The sequence below is a fragment of the Scatophagus argus genome, chromosome 1 (assembly GCF_020382885.2).
Source record: "Scatophagus argus isolate fScaArg1 chromosome 1, fScaArg1.pri, whole genome shotgun sequence".
NCBI lineage: Eukaryota > Metazoa > Chordata > Actinopteri > Scatophagidae > Scatophagus > Scatophagus argus.
The window spans coordinates 13,078,332-13,094,404 of record NC_058493.1 but is presented as its reverse complement, the minus strand read 5'-3'; the positions used below and the strand labels follow the sequence as shown (position 1 = coordinate 13,094,404).

At 38.5% G+C, this 16,073-nt stretch overlaps 1 protein-coding gene across 2 annotated transcripts; it reads left to right on the top strand.

The window, feature by feature from the left end:
- The first annotated feature begins 12,022 nt into the window (after positions 1-12,022).
- LOC124056750 (zinc finger protein 32-like) lies at positions 12,023-14,617 on the top strand. Of its 2 annotated transcripts, XM_046384529.1 has the most exons (3): positions 12,023-12,270; positions 13,516-13,659; positions 13,766-14,617. In XM_046384529.1, the coding sequence occupies exons 1-3, from the start codon at positions 12,108-12,110 to the stop codon at positions 13,780-13,782; spliced, it is 324 nt and encodes a 107-aa protein (XP_046240485.1). In that variant the 5' UTR covers positions 12,023-12,107; the 3' UTR covers positions 13,783-14,617. The 2 variants fall into 2 exon arrangements, with proteins under 2 accessions (XP_046240485.1, XP_046240477.1); XM_046384521.1 differs by having other exon boundaries at positions 13,516-14,617.
- The last annotated feature ends 1,456 nt before the right edge of the window (positions 14,618-16,073 follow it).

The window sequence follows — 16,073 nt, the reverse complement described above, 5'->3', positions numbered from 1 at the left end:
ATGATACATACGGAGTGTCACGTAAAGGAAGTGTTGTTACAAAAGTCACAAGATTCCCCAGTAAACAGCGTGATCACATAGGCGCACTGTATCTTTCCTCTGACAAGCCTACAGCAGTTGACAAGGACATCAATAATGCACAGTTCAGCAAAACTCCAGATTACATTCAGTGATGACAAATGAGGTCCGCTGCCAACATTTTTTTTTTTAAATTCTTGCATTAGCTGTGAAGGGCAGCTTGAGTATGCTTCAGGTTTTTTGAGTGTGTGTTTTACTGTGTGCAGACTTAAGATCTGATAGAACAGATTGCTTCTGCATCTACAGCACCGACCATCGGTGACTTTGCTGATCGTGTTTGTTTCCTTTTGTGCCTCTGCTGTGAGAAACTTTGAGTTGATCTGTGTGACTGTCAGTCTGTCTTTCTGTCCGTTGACTTTCACTTCTCTCCTTCAGCTGCTTACACTGACCCACATGAGCAGACATGTACAGAGAGCAGAGGAGAACGAGCGCTGTGCTGTGTCAGACAGAAGTAGACAGGCTAGCACTACCTTTATTCACAGATTGTATCTATTTATTTTGTTTGTTTTGAGTTATTATGTATAGTCTTAAGGCGGACAACAGTCTTTCAGTCAGACTGACCTACCAAATATTTTCTCTTGTGGGTTTCCAGTGCCAGCAGAGATTTTTGATAGTGAAGATAACACAGGCTCCTGCATGAAAGGCTCTCCCCATTAAATAATACTACATATATTTGTGACTAAAAGGATTTCAATGATGGTTTAGCTATTACCGAGGTTAAACAGTAATCAGTTTGCACTCAGTCAGTTTGCTACCTTAACACAGACCTGCAAATTCACCTTGTATATTGGCTTGTCAGGGCCAGTTTACAAGATTTCATTCCACCTGCTTATGGTTATATATTTAGTTCTTATCTTTAGTCTTTTGTTTTTTTCTTGTGCGCTGAAAGCATTTTCTTTTTTCTTTTTTTTCTTTTTTTACTTTAAATTGTCCCTGTTTCAGTCAGGCCTTGCAGAAACTCTAATTGAGAGTTTGATAGCTGAAGTACGTCTGCAGAAAATAGAACATTTGAACAGACTAATAACATGGTAGAAAAGATTTCAAATTCTTACAGAAAAATGTAAACCCTTATTCTGTTAAAAGAAAATAGGTGACACACACATTTATGTAGAGAGAGAGTGTGTGTGTGCTGGTCTTACAGTGGCTCACTGGCGTAGCTCCTACAGTGTTATTTATCATCACTGTCAAGCTTAAACTCAACATACAGAAACCAGAACTGTCACACAACGTAACGGTTATGTTTAAATAGACCCCCAAAAAGCAGAGCACTCGACCACAGGAAATTGTTTAGTCGTTACTAAGCAAATACCAGGATGATTTCTTGCAGAGAACCAAATCAGAAAGTGCAACAAACTATGATGCAAATGCCAAACACGTGCACAGGTGAGTAGATGATTGAAGGACAAGACCGGACCTCCCAGGTAGGTATCACACACACACTCACAAAGACAGACGGTTGGCGAAGGGAGAGACAGACAATGTAAGGACACTGTGAGTACACACACACACACAGTGTGCTCTCTCCTCCCAAGTACTCAGCCTTAACTAATGGACTACTTAAATTAAGTTAATGGTCCTCATACAACTACTAAATTGTTATATTAAAAACACGTTCTGGTTTACCAACAAACCTAATTTAAATCAGCATAATTACACAGGATGAATGTAATATGATGTGCAGCAGAAGACTGAAAAGGCTTTGGTTAAATGTTTAAGGTTCAAATAAAGAAGCAGATAATCTGCAAAACAAATCGTCATTTGATCCTATAATATAAAAAATGTAGAGAGTTAATTCGGCCATATTCATCAATGTGAAGTGAAACAAACCTGAGACAACATACAAAATAATGTAACACATCTTTTTTGTTGTTTTTACATAATGCAGTAGTTTGTCCACTGAGTCGCAGCAGTAATATTTATCCATGACAACATGAAAACAGGCCAATTAAAATTGACATTCATGCATTTGGCTGCCTGCTCACAGACAAAAGCGAAACCCCTTCATAAAGCTGAGCAAGTGCATTCAAATTCCACTGAAGTGCTTGACAGTTGAGTGGAATCTATGTTACATAGATAATGGGTTGTTTGTTATTAGTTTGTGTTTGATAAGTTCAATCAGAGAGCTAATGTGGACATAAAGGAGCAATAGACCTTTTCTAATTAGTTTACTTGACAGGAAAAGATTTCTTTCTAGGTTCAACACGAAGTGCATTTTAACTAGTAAGAAAAAGTCTGCTTTCGACCAGTGGATCCATGTTCAAACACTCAGTAATATTTTTCTTTTAAGGAAATTAGAAATCCCGGAGTGTTCTGCTTATCAGTAAGTCAGTATCATTTTGCCTACACAAATCTATTATCTGCTCTGACATATCAAAGTTTTCTCTCTCACACACACATACACACACTGATTGTGTCACTGTGTCCAATAATGTGTGTGGGAGGGGGTTGGTCATTTATTTGTCTGGAGAAAAGCCTGGTGTCTGGTCTGATGCCGACATTTACCCTGTTAGCGTGAAAAGCAGCAGGAACGCAGATGTATCTTTAGTGTCACATGGCCTTTCACAGACTTTCACAGTTGAGCTGTAACTGGCTCATGATGCTGCTTGTTTCTCTTCATGCCTCTTAGCATCCGAACAGATGCCTGTATGTGTTCAACAGCAGAAACACCGATGAATGTGTGGACAGTGAACATGAATGTACACTCTTCGTGTACACACTCCTCTCACCGTGACTGTGTAGAAATCAAATGTTTATTCTCAGACACACTGTTTTGAATGCATCAACGCTAACGATCAGACAATGACAACCAGTATTATGTGAGACTCATTTATTGCTCTGGCAATCAGTCTGGTCTGATCTGATGCTGGCATTTAACACTGATGAAAAGAATCAATAAACTAAGAACAGGAATAGACTGAGACTGAAATGCAACAACAGCACAACAAAGATCTAATCAAATATGAATCCAACCAGATAACGTGAAGCAAATTATGTTTTGGATATTTTGCCACAGTAATACCCGCTTTCACTTATGAAGGTGAATATTATCAATATTGTCAAGTCAATCTAAAATGTCAGTGCACCATCTCTGTTTTTGTTTGTTTGTTTTTTTAATGTGTGCACAGTAATTCAATGGTCATGCAGTAAGGGGAACTGGAAATGAGTTGTTTTCAGTTCTGGATTCAGGCGGTTCTCTGGTGAGCCTGCAAATGAATTTATTTATTTATTTATTTAGTTTTGGCTGAAACTGGGCCCTAGGTGACAAACTATATTTACTCAGTTTGTGTTCCAAGTTGTAACGATCATGAGCCAATGAGCTTGAAATTTGTCAGCAAGGGAAACTAAATGATGGACAGAATCTAGAAGAACAAACAGACATTGATTACATGTGACCCAGATTGAAGAGAAAATTGAGTTACCTTTCTGTGTCGTGTGGAGTCCAAGTAGGCTTATTTTTAGCCCCTATACCTTTGATAAAACAGCTGTTATGAATAGACAACAGTGACTCTGATGTACATCACAGAAAATTTCACCAAATGAATAAACTATTTGTCTACAGCTGTGCTAGTGACCAGCTCAGCTTAACCCCTTTAGCTTATTGCACTCTGTTCTGTTCTTGTGAGCTGCCATGACAAGTGAATTTCCCCGCTGTGGGATCAATAAAGTTCATCTTATCTTATCTTGTGAAGATGATTGGTGTCTCCAATTCCTCCTGTGGTACAAAAATATGCCTTACACATTCGGAGCGAGAGTCTACACGGTAGCAATTGGGTGACTGATCAGCACAAGCTGACAAAAAACACAGTGATATCACTCTGAACAGAAAGATTATTTATGAATAATTCAATTAGATAAACCCACTTTTTAGCATCCTTCAACTTATTTGTGACTTATTTGTGACTTGTTTGTGGTTTTTAACCACATATATATATATATAAGGTTTTTTTTGAATAAAAGATACATGAAACTGAAAGTGCAAGATTCTGCTTCTGTACATATTGCCAAAGACAACGATTCTGTAATTCTGTAAACATGAGAAGGTAAAAGCACAGTGAAATGCGGAAAGTCAATCAAATTTTTAGTGTAGACAATACTGTATTGTGATTTGGTTTTGTTCATTTAGTATGTTACTGGACCATTATAGTAAATGCGTGCTTCTGTATTAGAGTGTATTCCAATGGCCTCTGTGACTTCTGCTCTTACAAATGGATCTGAAACTCTCCAACATATTCTCTCTGGTGTAATGTACTTATGGGGAAACATTGTTTTGCTGTGTCTGCAAAGGCAAAATTGTTGACTGTGAGGTCATTGCAGACATTTCTTGCAATATGTTTGAAATTTTCCAGATCAGTGGGTCCCTCTCTGTACTCCACAAGCAACTGAGTGTATAGGCTGTATGGCATTATGACAGATTGATAGAATGGTGTGCTGAGTTTTTTTTTTTGATTCTCTGACTGTTGAAACTAATTTAATAGGTGAGTGTATTTTTGCTCAGAAGTGGAAGAAGGAGTGTTGGCCGTCCAGGGTGCACAGACTGCATGAGAATAATATCATTCAAAATTTTATCACTGAGTTGTTATCTCACAACAAATTGCATCCCATTTTCAGCTTCACGTTGCTCGATTCGGTGGCTGTAAAACAGTACAGTGATTACTGGGTTAGATGGATGGCAAGGATCATGAAGATCATGTTGCACAACAACAGTTTATAAATACTGAAACAGCAAAGCTGTTTGGAGATAATGACACCAGAGTGAAAAAGCAGGCTTGTGACCTCAGAATTTCCAGTTCAGTTTCAAGTTTGGGAAGACTTTGAAAAATGAACACCATCTCCTCCTTTAGTAACCTCTGTCCAGATGGCCTTGAAAAACACTGTTTTCCATCTCCTCTGGTGGAGCTGCTCTGTGGTCAGTAGTCCACAGCTGTGGCTGTACTGAATGAATGTAAATAGGTGCACTTTTATGCTCTTTAATGCATTGTGTTTCCAAAGACAGAAAACATGTTGACTTCAAAGTAAAGGCTAAATGACTGAAGCCCCTAAAAATATAGAATAATTAGCTGTGTAATTCTTCTTTTGGCATTTTGTTTGCAATAGAAGGTTAGCAGTGGAAAGTGCCAGAAAAGATGGGGGTGATGACATGTAACAGAGGTCAACCCACATACACCAGAAAGCTTCACAAAAAAGACTACAAAGGGTAGTCAACAAAAGTACCACACAGGGCAGCAGGGACAGAAGAGTCAGAGTTAAAATAATACAAACATCATCTTGGATGGGCAGCAGCTTTGGAATACCAGAGAAACTCATTTGTTTCATTGGCTTGATTGAATCAACAAAATCTTCACATAATCTTTTCCACCTTTAAGCTTAAAAATCTGCAAATCTGCAAAAACAAACTACCAGCTACAAACGGAGTGCACGCTGCCCATCAGCCTGTGACACATGCTCTGTGACTGAGGGCTCATGAAGACTCATGAAAAAAAGTTAAAAAAAATTAACAATTAACATAAAGATGCACTGCTATATGCACACATAACTGGCCCAAAAATCATCTGCCAAACACCAGTGAGTGTATGAAACACAACCTTCCAATCTGACAGCGTATTTAAGATGAAAAATTTCCCATCTCACCCTTGAGTAACATTATCCACCTTGAGGGTGGCCTGCGATGTCTCACTCTGTATGCATACACAGGTTCAGCTTTGCTGTCGTTGTGTCTTGCTGTGAACACTGTAGCTCTAACTTTGATATGTTATGTTTTTTATGACGTGAAATTAGGATGAAGGTCAATGTGAAAATAAGGTGATTGACCTTTGACCCTTAAGATTTGAATTTTTCAAGTTCTCCCGACAGCAGAGGGAGTTCAGTGAGAGCAAGTGGGAAACCAGTGGACTGGTTGCACAGCATAACATTTTTACATTACTCACAGGTGTTTGTTCTGATTGCTATATTTGACTTTAGAGAGATCTAGTTATTGTGCATACTGGTTCACTGTCACTGTTACTGGGACACATAATGGAAGTGAGTGTTTGTTCAAGATTCACACAACTTGTGCACTGAAGTGGTAAGAATTTCTTAAAGGAACGGATGCCTTTATGTCGTGTAAAGGTGGAACTGTGTGCTGTGGTCTCCGAGTTCTCGTGCATGGGTGTGCTAATATGCTGTGTGTGTGTTCAGTTTGTCCCCATGCTTTGTATTTCATGCATGTGCATCTTATTGTAATCTATGTGATGACATTCAAATCAACTCATTAATTATAGTTAATTCCTGGCCCCCTGCCCCACACCCCAGCAAGCACACACTGTCACCCGTCACCTAGCTGTGCAGGTGTCACTGCACAGGAGGGCCCCCTGACGCTGCTCTGTTTTCATTCCTTCACTGCCTTTATGGCTGATTAAACTTAGATTTGCATATATTAAGTGTGTTCACCTGTGTTTAAGTATAAGGTTAATTAAATTTGTTCTTATGATTTGAAGGTCGTCTGCTAGCTCCTCATATACTTAGACATTATATTTGGACATTTTACATATACCAAGTGCACCATAGGCTTTTTTCACAGAAGACATTTTGATATGTCTCATTATGAAAGGAACAGATGTAGGTGATTTCTAAACTCCATGTAGCTGGTTGAGATTCATGAACAGATGTCCCTCTTCAACACATTGAATGCTTAGTTTATCTGCTGTAGATTGCCAAGGATTGATCAGGCATGTAAAAAGACAAACGTGATGTGTTGTCGATGGGAACTTGCAACCAAATCCTGAAGAAAGAACTGAGTAGCACGGTGGTGCAGTGGTTAGCACTGTCGCCTCATAGCAAGAGGGTTACAGGTTCGAATCCCGGTTTGGGCCCTTCTATGTGGAGTTTGCATGTTCTCCCTGTGCCTGCGTGGGTTTTCTCCGGGTACTCCGGCTTCCTCCCACAATACCAAAAACATGCACATTAGGTTAATTGGCTACTCTACTTTGCCCCTAGGTGTGACTGTGAGAGTGTGTGGTTGTCTGTCTTTGTGTGTCAACCCTGGACTGGGGCAGGCAGTACCCTGGCTCTTGCCTGTAGGCAGCTGATAGGCTCCAGCTCCCCCCGCGACCCTGAGCGGTATAGAAAATGGATGGATAGATGTTGTGTGTGTATAGTGAACATATGTTGTTTTGAGTTGAATTAGTGGAACTGCTTTAATTCACTGTACAATAGTTAGTTGGTTAGTTTAGTTCACATAGCACAATCCATGCTAATCCATGATAGATAGACTGACTGTTTGTTTTCATTATTCTGTAATGTATTGCCCCATGCAAGGTGTGAAAGGAATGAAATTAAATGCCTCCTTTAAAAAACTAAGAGTAAGAGGTTAGAGTGTTATTATTTTACATTGCAATTGCATTAAGTTACTTTTTTCCAGTTTGTTGCTTTCTCTAATGTGAGGACAGTGTTAATAGATAATAATCATGCCTACCACTGTATAAGCTATATGACGATCTTGCTGGACTCACCAAAGACACAAGAAGAAGAGAGAAAAAGGAGAGGTGCTTGTTTCATAATGTGTCAAAGCACAGATTATCCACAAATCTGGTCTGACCTTTTTCTCTACATTATATGTTACCACTTCCTGGCTCACATTAATGTAGTGAGCTTGTAGTCCTATGATCCTAATTTCAGAGTAGGGTTGTGATTGGTCAGATTCCCTCAGTTTACAATGTGAATAACTGAAATGCTTTCACACACATAGCCAGAGAGACATACACAGAAAAATCTGCTTCTACAGACAGACACACACACATAAAATGCCAGGAACTTTTTATTATTTTTGTGTATATTTCATGCTTCATAAATCAGGACTGAAACCAGTTTAGTTATTTCAACTAAAGATGCACTGCTATATGCACACATAACTGCCCCCAAAATCATCTGCCAAACACCAGTGAGTGTATGAAATACAACCTTCCAATCTGACAATGTATTTAAGATGAAAAATTTCCCATCTCACCCTTGAGGCTGTCAATACCACCGGTGCCCTGCGTTAGTATTGGTGCCAGTTTGTTCAGTCCCAGCACCACCTCAGCATCCACCTGCAGCCCCCAGTTGTGGGATTTAAGATATTTTCCCATCACTCACAGATGTGTAAAACAAATCTGCAGAGAGCAATTAGGTTAGAGCCAAGAAGTCAAACTTGAGTTGCCTTACTGAGCTTAAACGCTATAATTCACATGAAAATTGAATCAGAGTTAGTCAGGAAAACGGAGTCGTGAATTTCCTGTAGCAAATGGAGGAGAGCTCTTTTCTGCACAATTGTTATGTTTAAACAGATTTTCAAGGTTTGACCACAGAAAAATAACAACCCAAGGTCCACTCGCTATGTTTTTCTGTTTTGCTTTTTTGTTGCTGTCCTTGTTTATCAGACTGCTATTTTCAAGCTAAAAAATGACCTTTCACTCACATGTTTTTTTAAGGGGTTGGTCTCAGTTCATTTGACTTGTGCTTGAGTAAAGTCTCCATTTGCAATTTTTGTTTTCAGGTTTTCAGGTAAATTCATTTAAGAAGAGAAAGGAAAATAAAAGAAAGAGAACTCAACTTATATTATCTATTATATCAATTTCCTTGACAAGTTAGAGGTGCGTCTGTGAAAATCCCATATTTGATAAACTGTGCACGACTGTGCCTATTAAACAGCTTGATGATTAATATGTAGAAAGAGATCGAAAGGTCAATTTAGTCAGCTATGCAGGTGCTTTGTTAAATGTATGCTGCTAATGAGTCTACAAAAGACCAATTACCTCTGTGCTTTTCTGTCTTCCTTGAGCGTCTCTCCTTCCAGCCTTTCTCTAAATTTGGCTGTGACCTTTGTAAGAAGTGGTGGTGATGCAGGAAAACACCTAAAGCCTGCGACAAAGACAAAATGAAACAGTAGAAAGAAGGGAAACGAGTGAGTGAATGAGTCACCACGGAGTGGCTGGATCAGAATGTGCTATACAGTCAGTGTTTACTGACTGTGATCCTCACCCCTCACTGGACTGTCACTCCGTGATAAATGAATCATGGACAGTCACAGCCAGCTTGTGGACTCATCCTGTGATACCTCTGAGCTCCTGGAAGATAACAGTTTTACCAGCAGTGAGCTGACAGCTCTGCAGAAAATACGTATCAAAACATGTCAAATGCACAACAGGTGTCATCTAAAAGTCTGCATTCAATCTGTCACTTCTGCCAGCTGCAAGTTAGAATCAAAGTGTAATTGATCCCATTGTGGTTATCCTCAGTCATAAAGATCCAGGACTGTGTCAAACCATGATGTTGTATCTTTATTTTTAATTTTAAATTCTTTGTATTATACCAGAAAGCAAAGAGATAAGGTTATCTGTGGTGCATGCTGGGAGTAGAAATGAATCCAGAGAAATGATAAGAAATTAGCATTTCTTTTTGGGTTCACTAATGGGTAATAATCTGAGAAAAACACATCTAACCATTAATGTTTCTATGACACTTTCAGGTTATCCCAATGTTATTGCCAAGTCACTCTCAATGACACCAGCTAAGTCATTTTATGTATATGTCAAGTATATTATACAGTATGTACTATAAACTAATGTTCTTTGTATACTGTTTATGACAGTTAGTATCTAAGAAATTAACAACAAAACTGTAGAAATTCGAAGGACAGAGGCATGTTTTAGCTTTCAGTTTTATTTTAAAGCCATCAGCAGGTGCTGAATCACATTTCAGGAATATATCAGCCACTGTGATAGCTGAAGGAAATCAGAACTTGACTAACAAGTTAAACTGAACTGAAAATAATGTAACTGACCAGAGGTACTTTGCATAACGAGCAATAAAAATGCATGAAAATTTACAAAAAAAACCCCTTCATTTTATTAAGAGTAGGACAATTTTCCAGTAAATTTAATTTATTTCAAAAATGTAACAGTATTATTTAAAACAGAAACAAACAACTCAGGGTCTCTGTCCCGAAACCATGCAGTCAACAATATTTTAAATTATTAACATCTCTGTGCTAAAAAGTTAGATACTAGCCAAAACAGGATGCAACACTTAAGTATTTTCTTTAGTTTTGGTATTACTTTCTGAGAACTCTTTTGCAAATGTTTATGCTATACCAGTTCACAGCAGAGAGTAAGCATGCAGGACACGGTGTCACATGTGGACATATACCAGAACTATTCACAAGAGGCCACCTGTAATATAGCCTCTTTAAAAGCAAAGTTTCTCCTCTTTTTCTCCCATTTTCCATTTGACTAACAGCTGAGGACACAGTCAAGATAAGAAAACTCTGGATTACTGTGAAATTTAAAAAAAAAAAAACTAAAAAATAAAAATAGATGGACTTCACAAATAAATGTTGAGTCTGTGCTGAATGGGCCGATGGGTAAGCATCTGTCACGTTGGCATGTAAAGTTTACGTGATGGCTGACTTGATACTTGATCTCTGCTTTGCTACGTGTGTGTGTGTGTGTGTGTGTGTGTGTGAGAGAGAGAGAGAGAGAGAGAGAGAGAGAGAGAGGGCCCCTCAGTGGTATGTTATTGTCTGACCATACTAACACTGTGGACTTAAATCCTCACGTCTAAGCTAACAATACCATGAATGGTACTTCTGGTATTTTTCAATAGCCTGGTGAAGGAGACAAAGGAACAAATAAACAAAAAATGTCAAATTAAAGTAGACAGAAATGGAAAAAAATATGATATGATAAGATAAGATAAGGTAAGAGATAAGACAAGATTACCTTTATTGTCCCACAATGGGGAAATTCACATAAGTTGACAAATATTGATCCATTCAACTGAGATTTGATAGGAAAATGAAAACAAAAAAACAGCCTCTCAAAAGCATAATGAAATCTAAGAAAAACACATTTTAGTCAGTTAACCTATTGACACTCGTCTTGCCTCATCTACCTTGATAAATCTGACAGAATGTCATCACTTTATGGCTGCAGGTCTGGCTGAAGCAAGTATTTTTCTTACTGATAACTGCAGTGGCATTTTAAAGTGTCAAACCAAAGTGCTGCAGTCATTGATAAATGCATTCAAGTGCCTCAAAAGCTGACTCTGGCTACTGGCTACCTGCTACCATCTCCTGGTCAGCAACTGCAAATGCTAACTGTAAATCTGTGTTGTTCTAACCAAGAAAGGCAGGTAGGTGTATTTAGGTACCATTACAAAATAAAACAGTACTGACTTTGTTCAGCCTTTTAAACTCACATTAAGCCTGAATATACACGTAACCTAATGTAAGCTAGAAAAGAAAACAAAAACTGAAATAGCCCAGGGATATTGTTCTCTGGACTAGTTTCAGTGTTTTGCTTTATAGCCAGTAGGTAGCAGCAAAACTCCATCACGCAGAGAACCATTGTGCTCTCAGTTTGTCTTTGCAGCCTGTGTTGCCATATCCGTTCATTTTAAGGGACTTTGCTCTTGTGTAGACTTACCGTGTTGTTCCTGTAAGAGATTTGTGTGCCTTGGTTAGCACATTTTAGTCTTTTAATTTTTTGCATAATTCCTGCTTCTATTTGTGTGCTTATTTGACCAGTAGCATTTAATAACAGATAATAACATATCAAATAGACAATGTCCACTTAACTGAATGCTTTCCTATTAAATAAAGCACAGAAACTGTCCCATACTATGAGTTAAGCCCACAAATCAGAGTGTTTTAATTATTGTCAACCTGTGTACGAAGATATCTTCCAGTGAAGTGGTAAATTAACATCAATAAATAGATATGCACTCCATTAATGTGGAATATAAAAATTAAATAAATATCAAATGATGCCTACCCTATAAACTGATTGCTCAATGTCCGTCACAAGAATCACTATTTAGCCTTGAATCATTTGTCATAACATGATTGATTTTAACAATAATGATAATAATACCTTAATTAATATGGTTTAATTAACCGAATGTTTAGAGGATCATTTGACGGTTGAGATTGTTTATCTCGCGATATCTGGCAACCCAGAGAAAAGCCGTCTCAGCCTCAGTCCGTTGGGATACAGACTGAAGTGTTACACGCGGAAATGTTCAAAACTGACAAACTGAAAGCTTTGGTCAGTGAGCGATTGACGGCAGCTGCCGAAGAAATACTCAGCATCTTTGAGCAGACTGTGAAAGAATATGAGGAGATAGTTTTTCGTTCAAAGCAGGAGCTCGACCAACAGCGGAGGCTGGCCGGATGGAAAGGTAACAACACTCAGCTTAACTTTAGCCTTGAGACAGCACTGCAGCTGTGGGTCTTGTCTCTAATTTATTCAGAATATTGTTTGCTAAGATGCACCGAATCCTGGTCGTCTGGGCCACTCCCTAAATATTCAGTTCATTGCACATGAGATAGCACTTAGCGCCATTTTGCGTCCCCGAAAGGTGGTGGTGGTGGTGGAGGAGGGGGACGCAAAATGGCTGTCACCAGCACACAATGTTTTTCAATGTGGTACCTTTTAGAAACCGCAGAAGAAGGCTGTCGGCCACAGGATGAATCCCAAAGTCTTTTCACCATCAGTTTTCCTCTGTCTCATTCCCTCTTCTGTCTGAAAGGTTTGGGAATGAATGAAGCAATGAATGGGATCAAAGAGGAAAGGAAAAGTCCTATATAGAACTGTTTACCTGTTTACTCTTTTAAAACAAAATCTGTCGGTATGAAGTCCTGCCCCAAGTCCTTGTGCTACTAGTCAGTTCATTAATAATACATATCTTCAGTAGTAGTAGTAGTAGAAACTTTATTAATAAGGAGTACTTTTCTATTTGGCTTTACAGAGACAAATGTTGCAGCTTCTTAAATCACATGCTCATTTAAAAAAATAAAACAATCTCTCTGCGTAACACAAAATTAAAATTCTCACCCAAGCTTTAAGTTGTAAATTGTTTTTGAAAGCTTTTTCCTGGTTTGTGTTGGACTTGTCATAATTAATGTAGCTGCAGCAAATAAGCAGATGTAACCTCCAGAGCAGAAGGAATTTGTGATGGATATTATAATCTTTGCTTTAACACAAACACATGGCTGTAATCTGTTTGATTGCATGTGCCTGTGATGCCTGGTGAGCTTCAGGCAGAGGCAACATGGAGAAGGAGCAAGTAGAGAGGGAGAGAGTTTGCAGCTTGAGGGAAACGTTGATCAAATGTTTCAGTTTTTTGTATTTTCGTCAGCAGGACAAACATGAACGATAGGCACTTGGGTTTAAGAGATTGTTTATTTTTGTTTCAGTACACTTTTTTGTCATTGCACCAGCTGTCTGTAGTTACACACGCTGTCTGTGTGTTTCCTTCTATTTATTATCAGGCTACACATCATAACATGACATTTCTTGAAGATTTTTATAAATTTGAATGCTTTTTCATGTACTAGGTGTCTTGTCTAACTCTCTGTTCAGTTTGAAAACTTTTGATCAAACTAAAGCCTAAATCAGTTTTCATGTGTGTCACACGGTCCAGATCACTTGCAGCTCTCTGTCCAGGAAGAGGATGCCCCCTCTGAGCAGAATCACTGTGAGAAGAAGACTGACCTGTGTGAGGATGACCAGGGGCGCCCACAGATTAAAGAAGAACAGGAGGAGGAACTGTGGACCTCTCAGACAGGTGAAAAGCAGGAGGAGAGTGATACCAAAGACTCCATGTTTAATATAATTTATGTGCAAAGAAGTGAAGAAAAAGCTGACAATGAAAGAGACCATTTGCCCAGCAGCTCATCTGAGCAACTGAAGTCAGAGCCTGATAAAGAGGGATGTGGTGCATCAGAGCCAACCAGTGACTGTCAGATGAGTGACGCCAGTGATGATGAATGGAGAGACAGTGGAGGATTTCACTCAGCTATAAACAAGGAGAATCCACAGCAAGCTGGTGAGACAGCAGACAGACCACACACCTGCAGCGTTTGCAACAAGAATTTCAGGATCAAGTCCATTCTGACTCGCCACATGAAGACGCACACGGGAGAGAAACCTTACAGTTGCAGTGTTTGTGGGAAAAGCTTCATCCAGCGGTCTTATCTGCAGACTCACATGAACTCCCACTCTGGACAGAAACCGTACACATGTAGCTTCTGTGGCAGAGGGTTCACGCAAGTTGGAAACATGAATGCGCACATACGAATTCACACAGGGGAGAAACCTCACAGATGCACTGGTTGTGGTAAAAGCTTTAGAGAGAAAGCAGATCTCATCAAGCACACCATAATCCACACCGGTGAGAAACCCTACGTTTGCTCCGTGTGTAATATGAAATTCAGTGCTCAGTCTAATCTAACACGCCACATGAAGACTCATTCAGGGGAGAGGCCATATGGTTGCACCGCTTGTGGGAAAAGATTCATTCGGCGCTCACATTTAATCATTCATATGAAGACTCACACGGGAGAAAATCTCTAGACTTGAAATTGATATTTTCAGATTTTTTCTCTCTATGTTGTTGCTATAATTTTGTTGTAATCTTGTCTTGTAGAAAAAAGAATGACTAAATAATATGTAAAATACTGTCAGATGTAATTTCTGTTGAACTAGAAATAAAGCAGGAAGACATTTTTGTCTCCAATGAAATCATCAGTTTGTCAGTGATGCCATTTCCAGTAATCGTGGGTGATATATTTTACTTATTGTCAACAAATCAACAAAAGAGCAAAACAAAGAATGTTAGTTTCTCTGTACTTTCTAACTCCAGTTTGCTTCCATCTGCCATGTCTCAGTCCTTAAGATCCAGTCACAAACATGTTGTCTCATCTTTTAAAAGGCTCACGAATTTCTGTGGAACATTTCTCAGGCACTGATCTGGTGCTCTAGTGTGTTTTTCCCAGAATCAGGACATTGTAGGTGGGATTGACTCAAAGTAAACTACTGTGGTCTTGTTCATGGCTATAAAGGAGCATGTCACCCAGTGCGAGTGTGTGGCTCACTGATGTGCTTTTAGTGGTTTTTGAACAACGTCGGAACTGCACAGCACAGAATAATAGAAGTACTACACAGAAGTACTTATTATATAAATATATATATATTGGGGTTTTTTTTTTTGTTTTTTTGTTTTTTTTGTAGAGATGGCTTATTGATACAGACCCTACTGTAGATAATCAGGGATCACAGCCGCAACCCTTGTCAATGATTTCCAAACAACGCTGACATCCATCAGGCTCTTGGTATAAATACTCGTGTCTATTTGGTGTTAACATTTGTGTACATTTATATTTTTTTAATCATATCTTTTATTTGTTGTACTTGTGTCAAATATGTTTATTGGAAGTTTATTTCACTTTTTAAAGTAAAGTTAAACACTGCTACTGAAATGTCTGCAATTTGTTTTTCTCAAGAAAAAAGAAAAATTAAAATTATCACAGTTTAAGACAGATCACACTGAGTACTAAAGTTTTCACTATAATATATCTCTTTTTACTGATATTTAAGGGATACCAATACCATCATACATATTAGTTTTATATGCTGTAGAGTCACTGTCCAGGTTGCTGGTGGAAAACGTATTTGAGAACAGAGCAATTGTGTTTATTAACTCACTATAATTCACTGAGGTAAATGAGCTCTCAGATATCTCAACTGCACAACTGCACATCTCATCTTTGACAGTGAATGTCAAAGATGAGATGTTGTATGAATTCAGCATGAAATACTGTTTATTTTTCTACTGTCTCACAATGTCACATGTCAATGTCAATGCACAATTCCTGCAAGCATGAAGCCACCTGTAGTCTATTAGTGGTTCGGTCCTCCAGGAAGACATCACTATATTGAAAATAAAAAACATGTTTAGTAGCTTTGATGAAATATTTTATGACAGCTTTTCTTTAACTTACATATGCACGCAACCAAAATTTCCCCCAAATATTATTTAACAAAAATACTGATTGGCTTTTCTCCAACAATCAACAACGAAAGGAATATAAACACAAAAATCTTTTTAAATTATTTCTCAAATGGGTTGACTTATGTGTTGTTTTTTTTTTTGCAGGTGTCAGACTCTTCTCATACACTCTTACTTTCCTCCACCAGCAG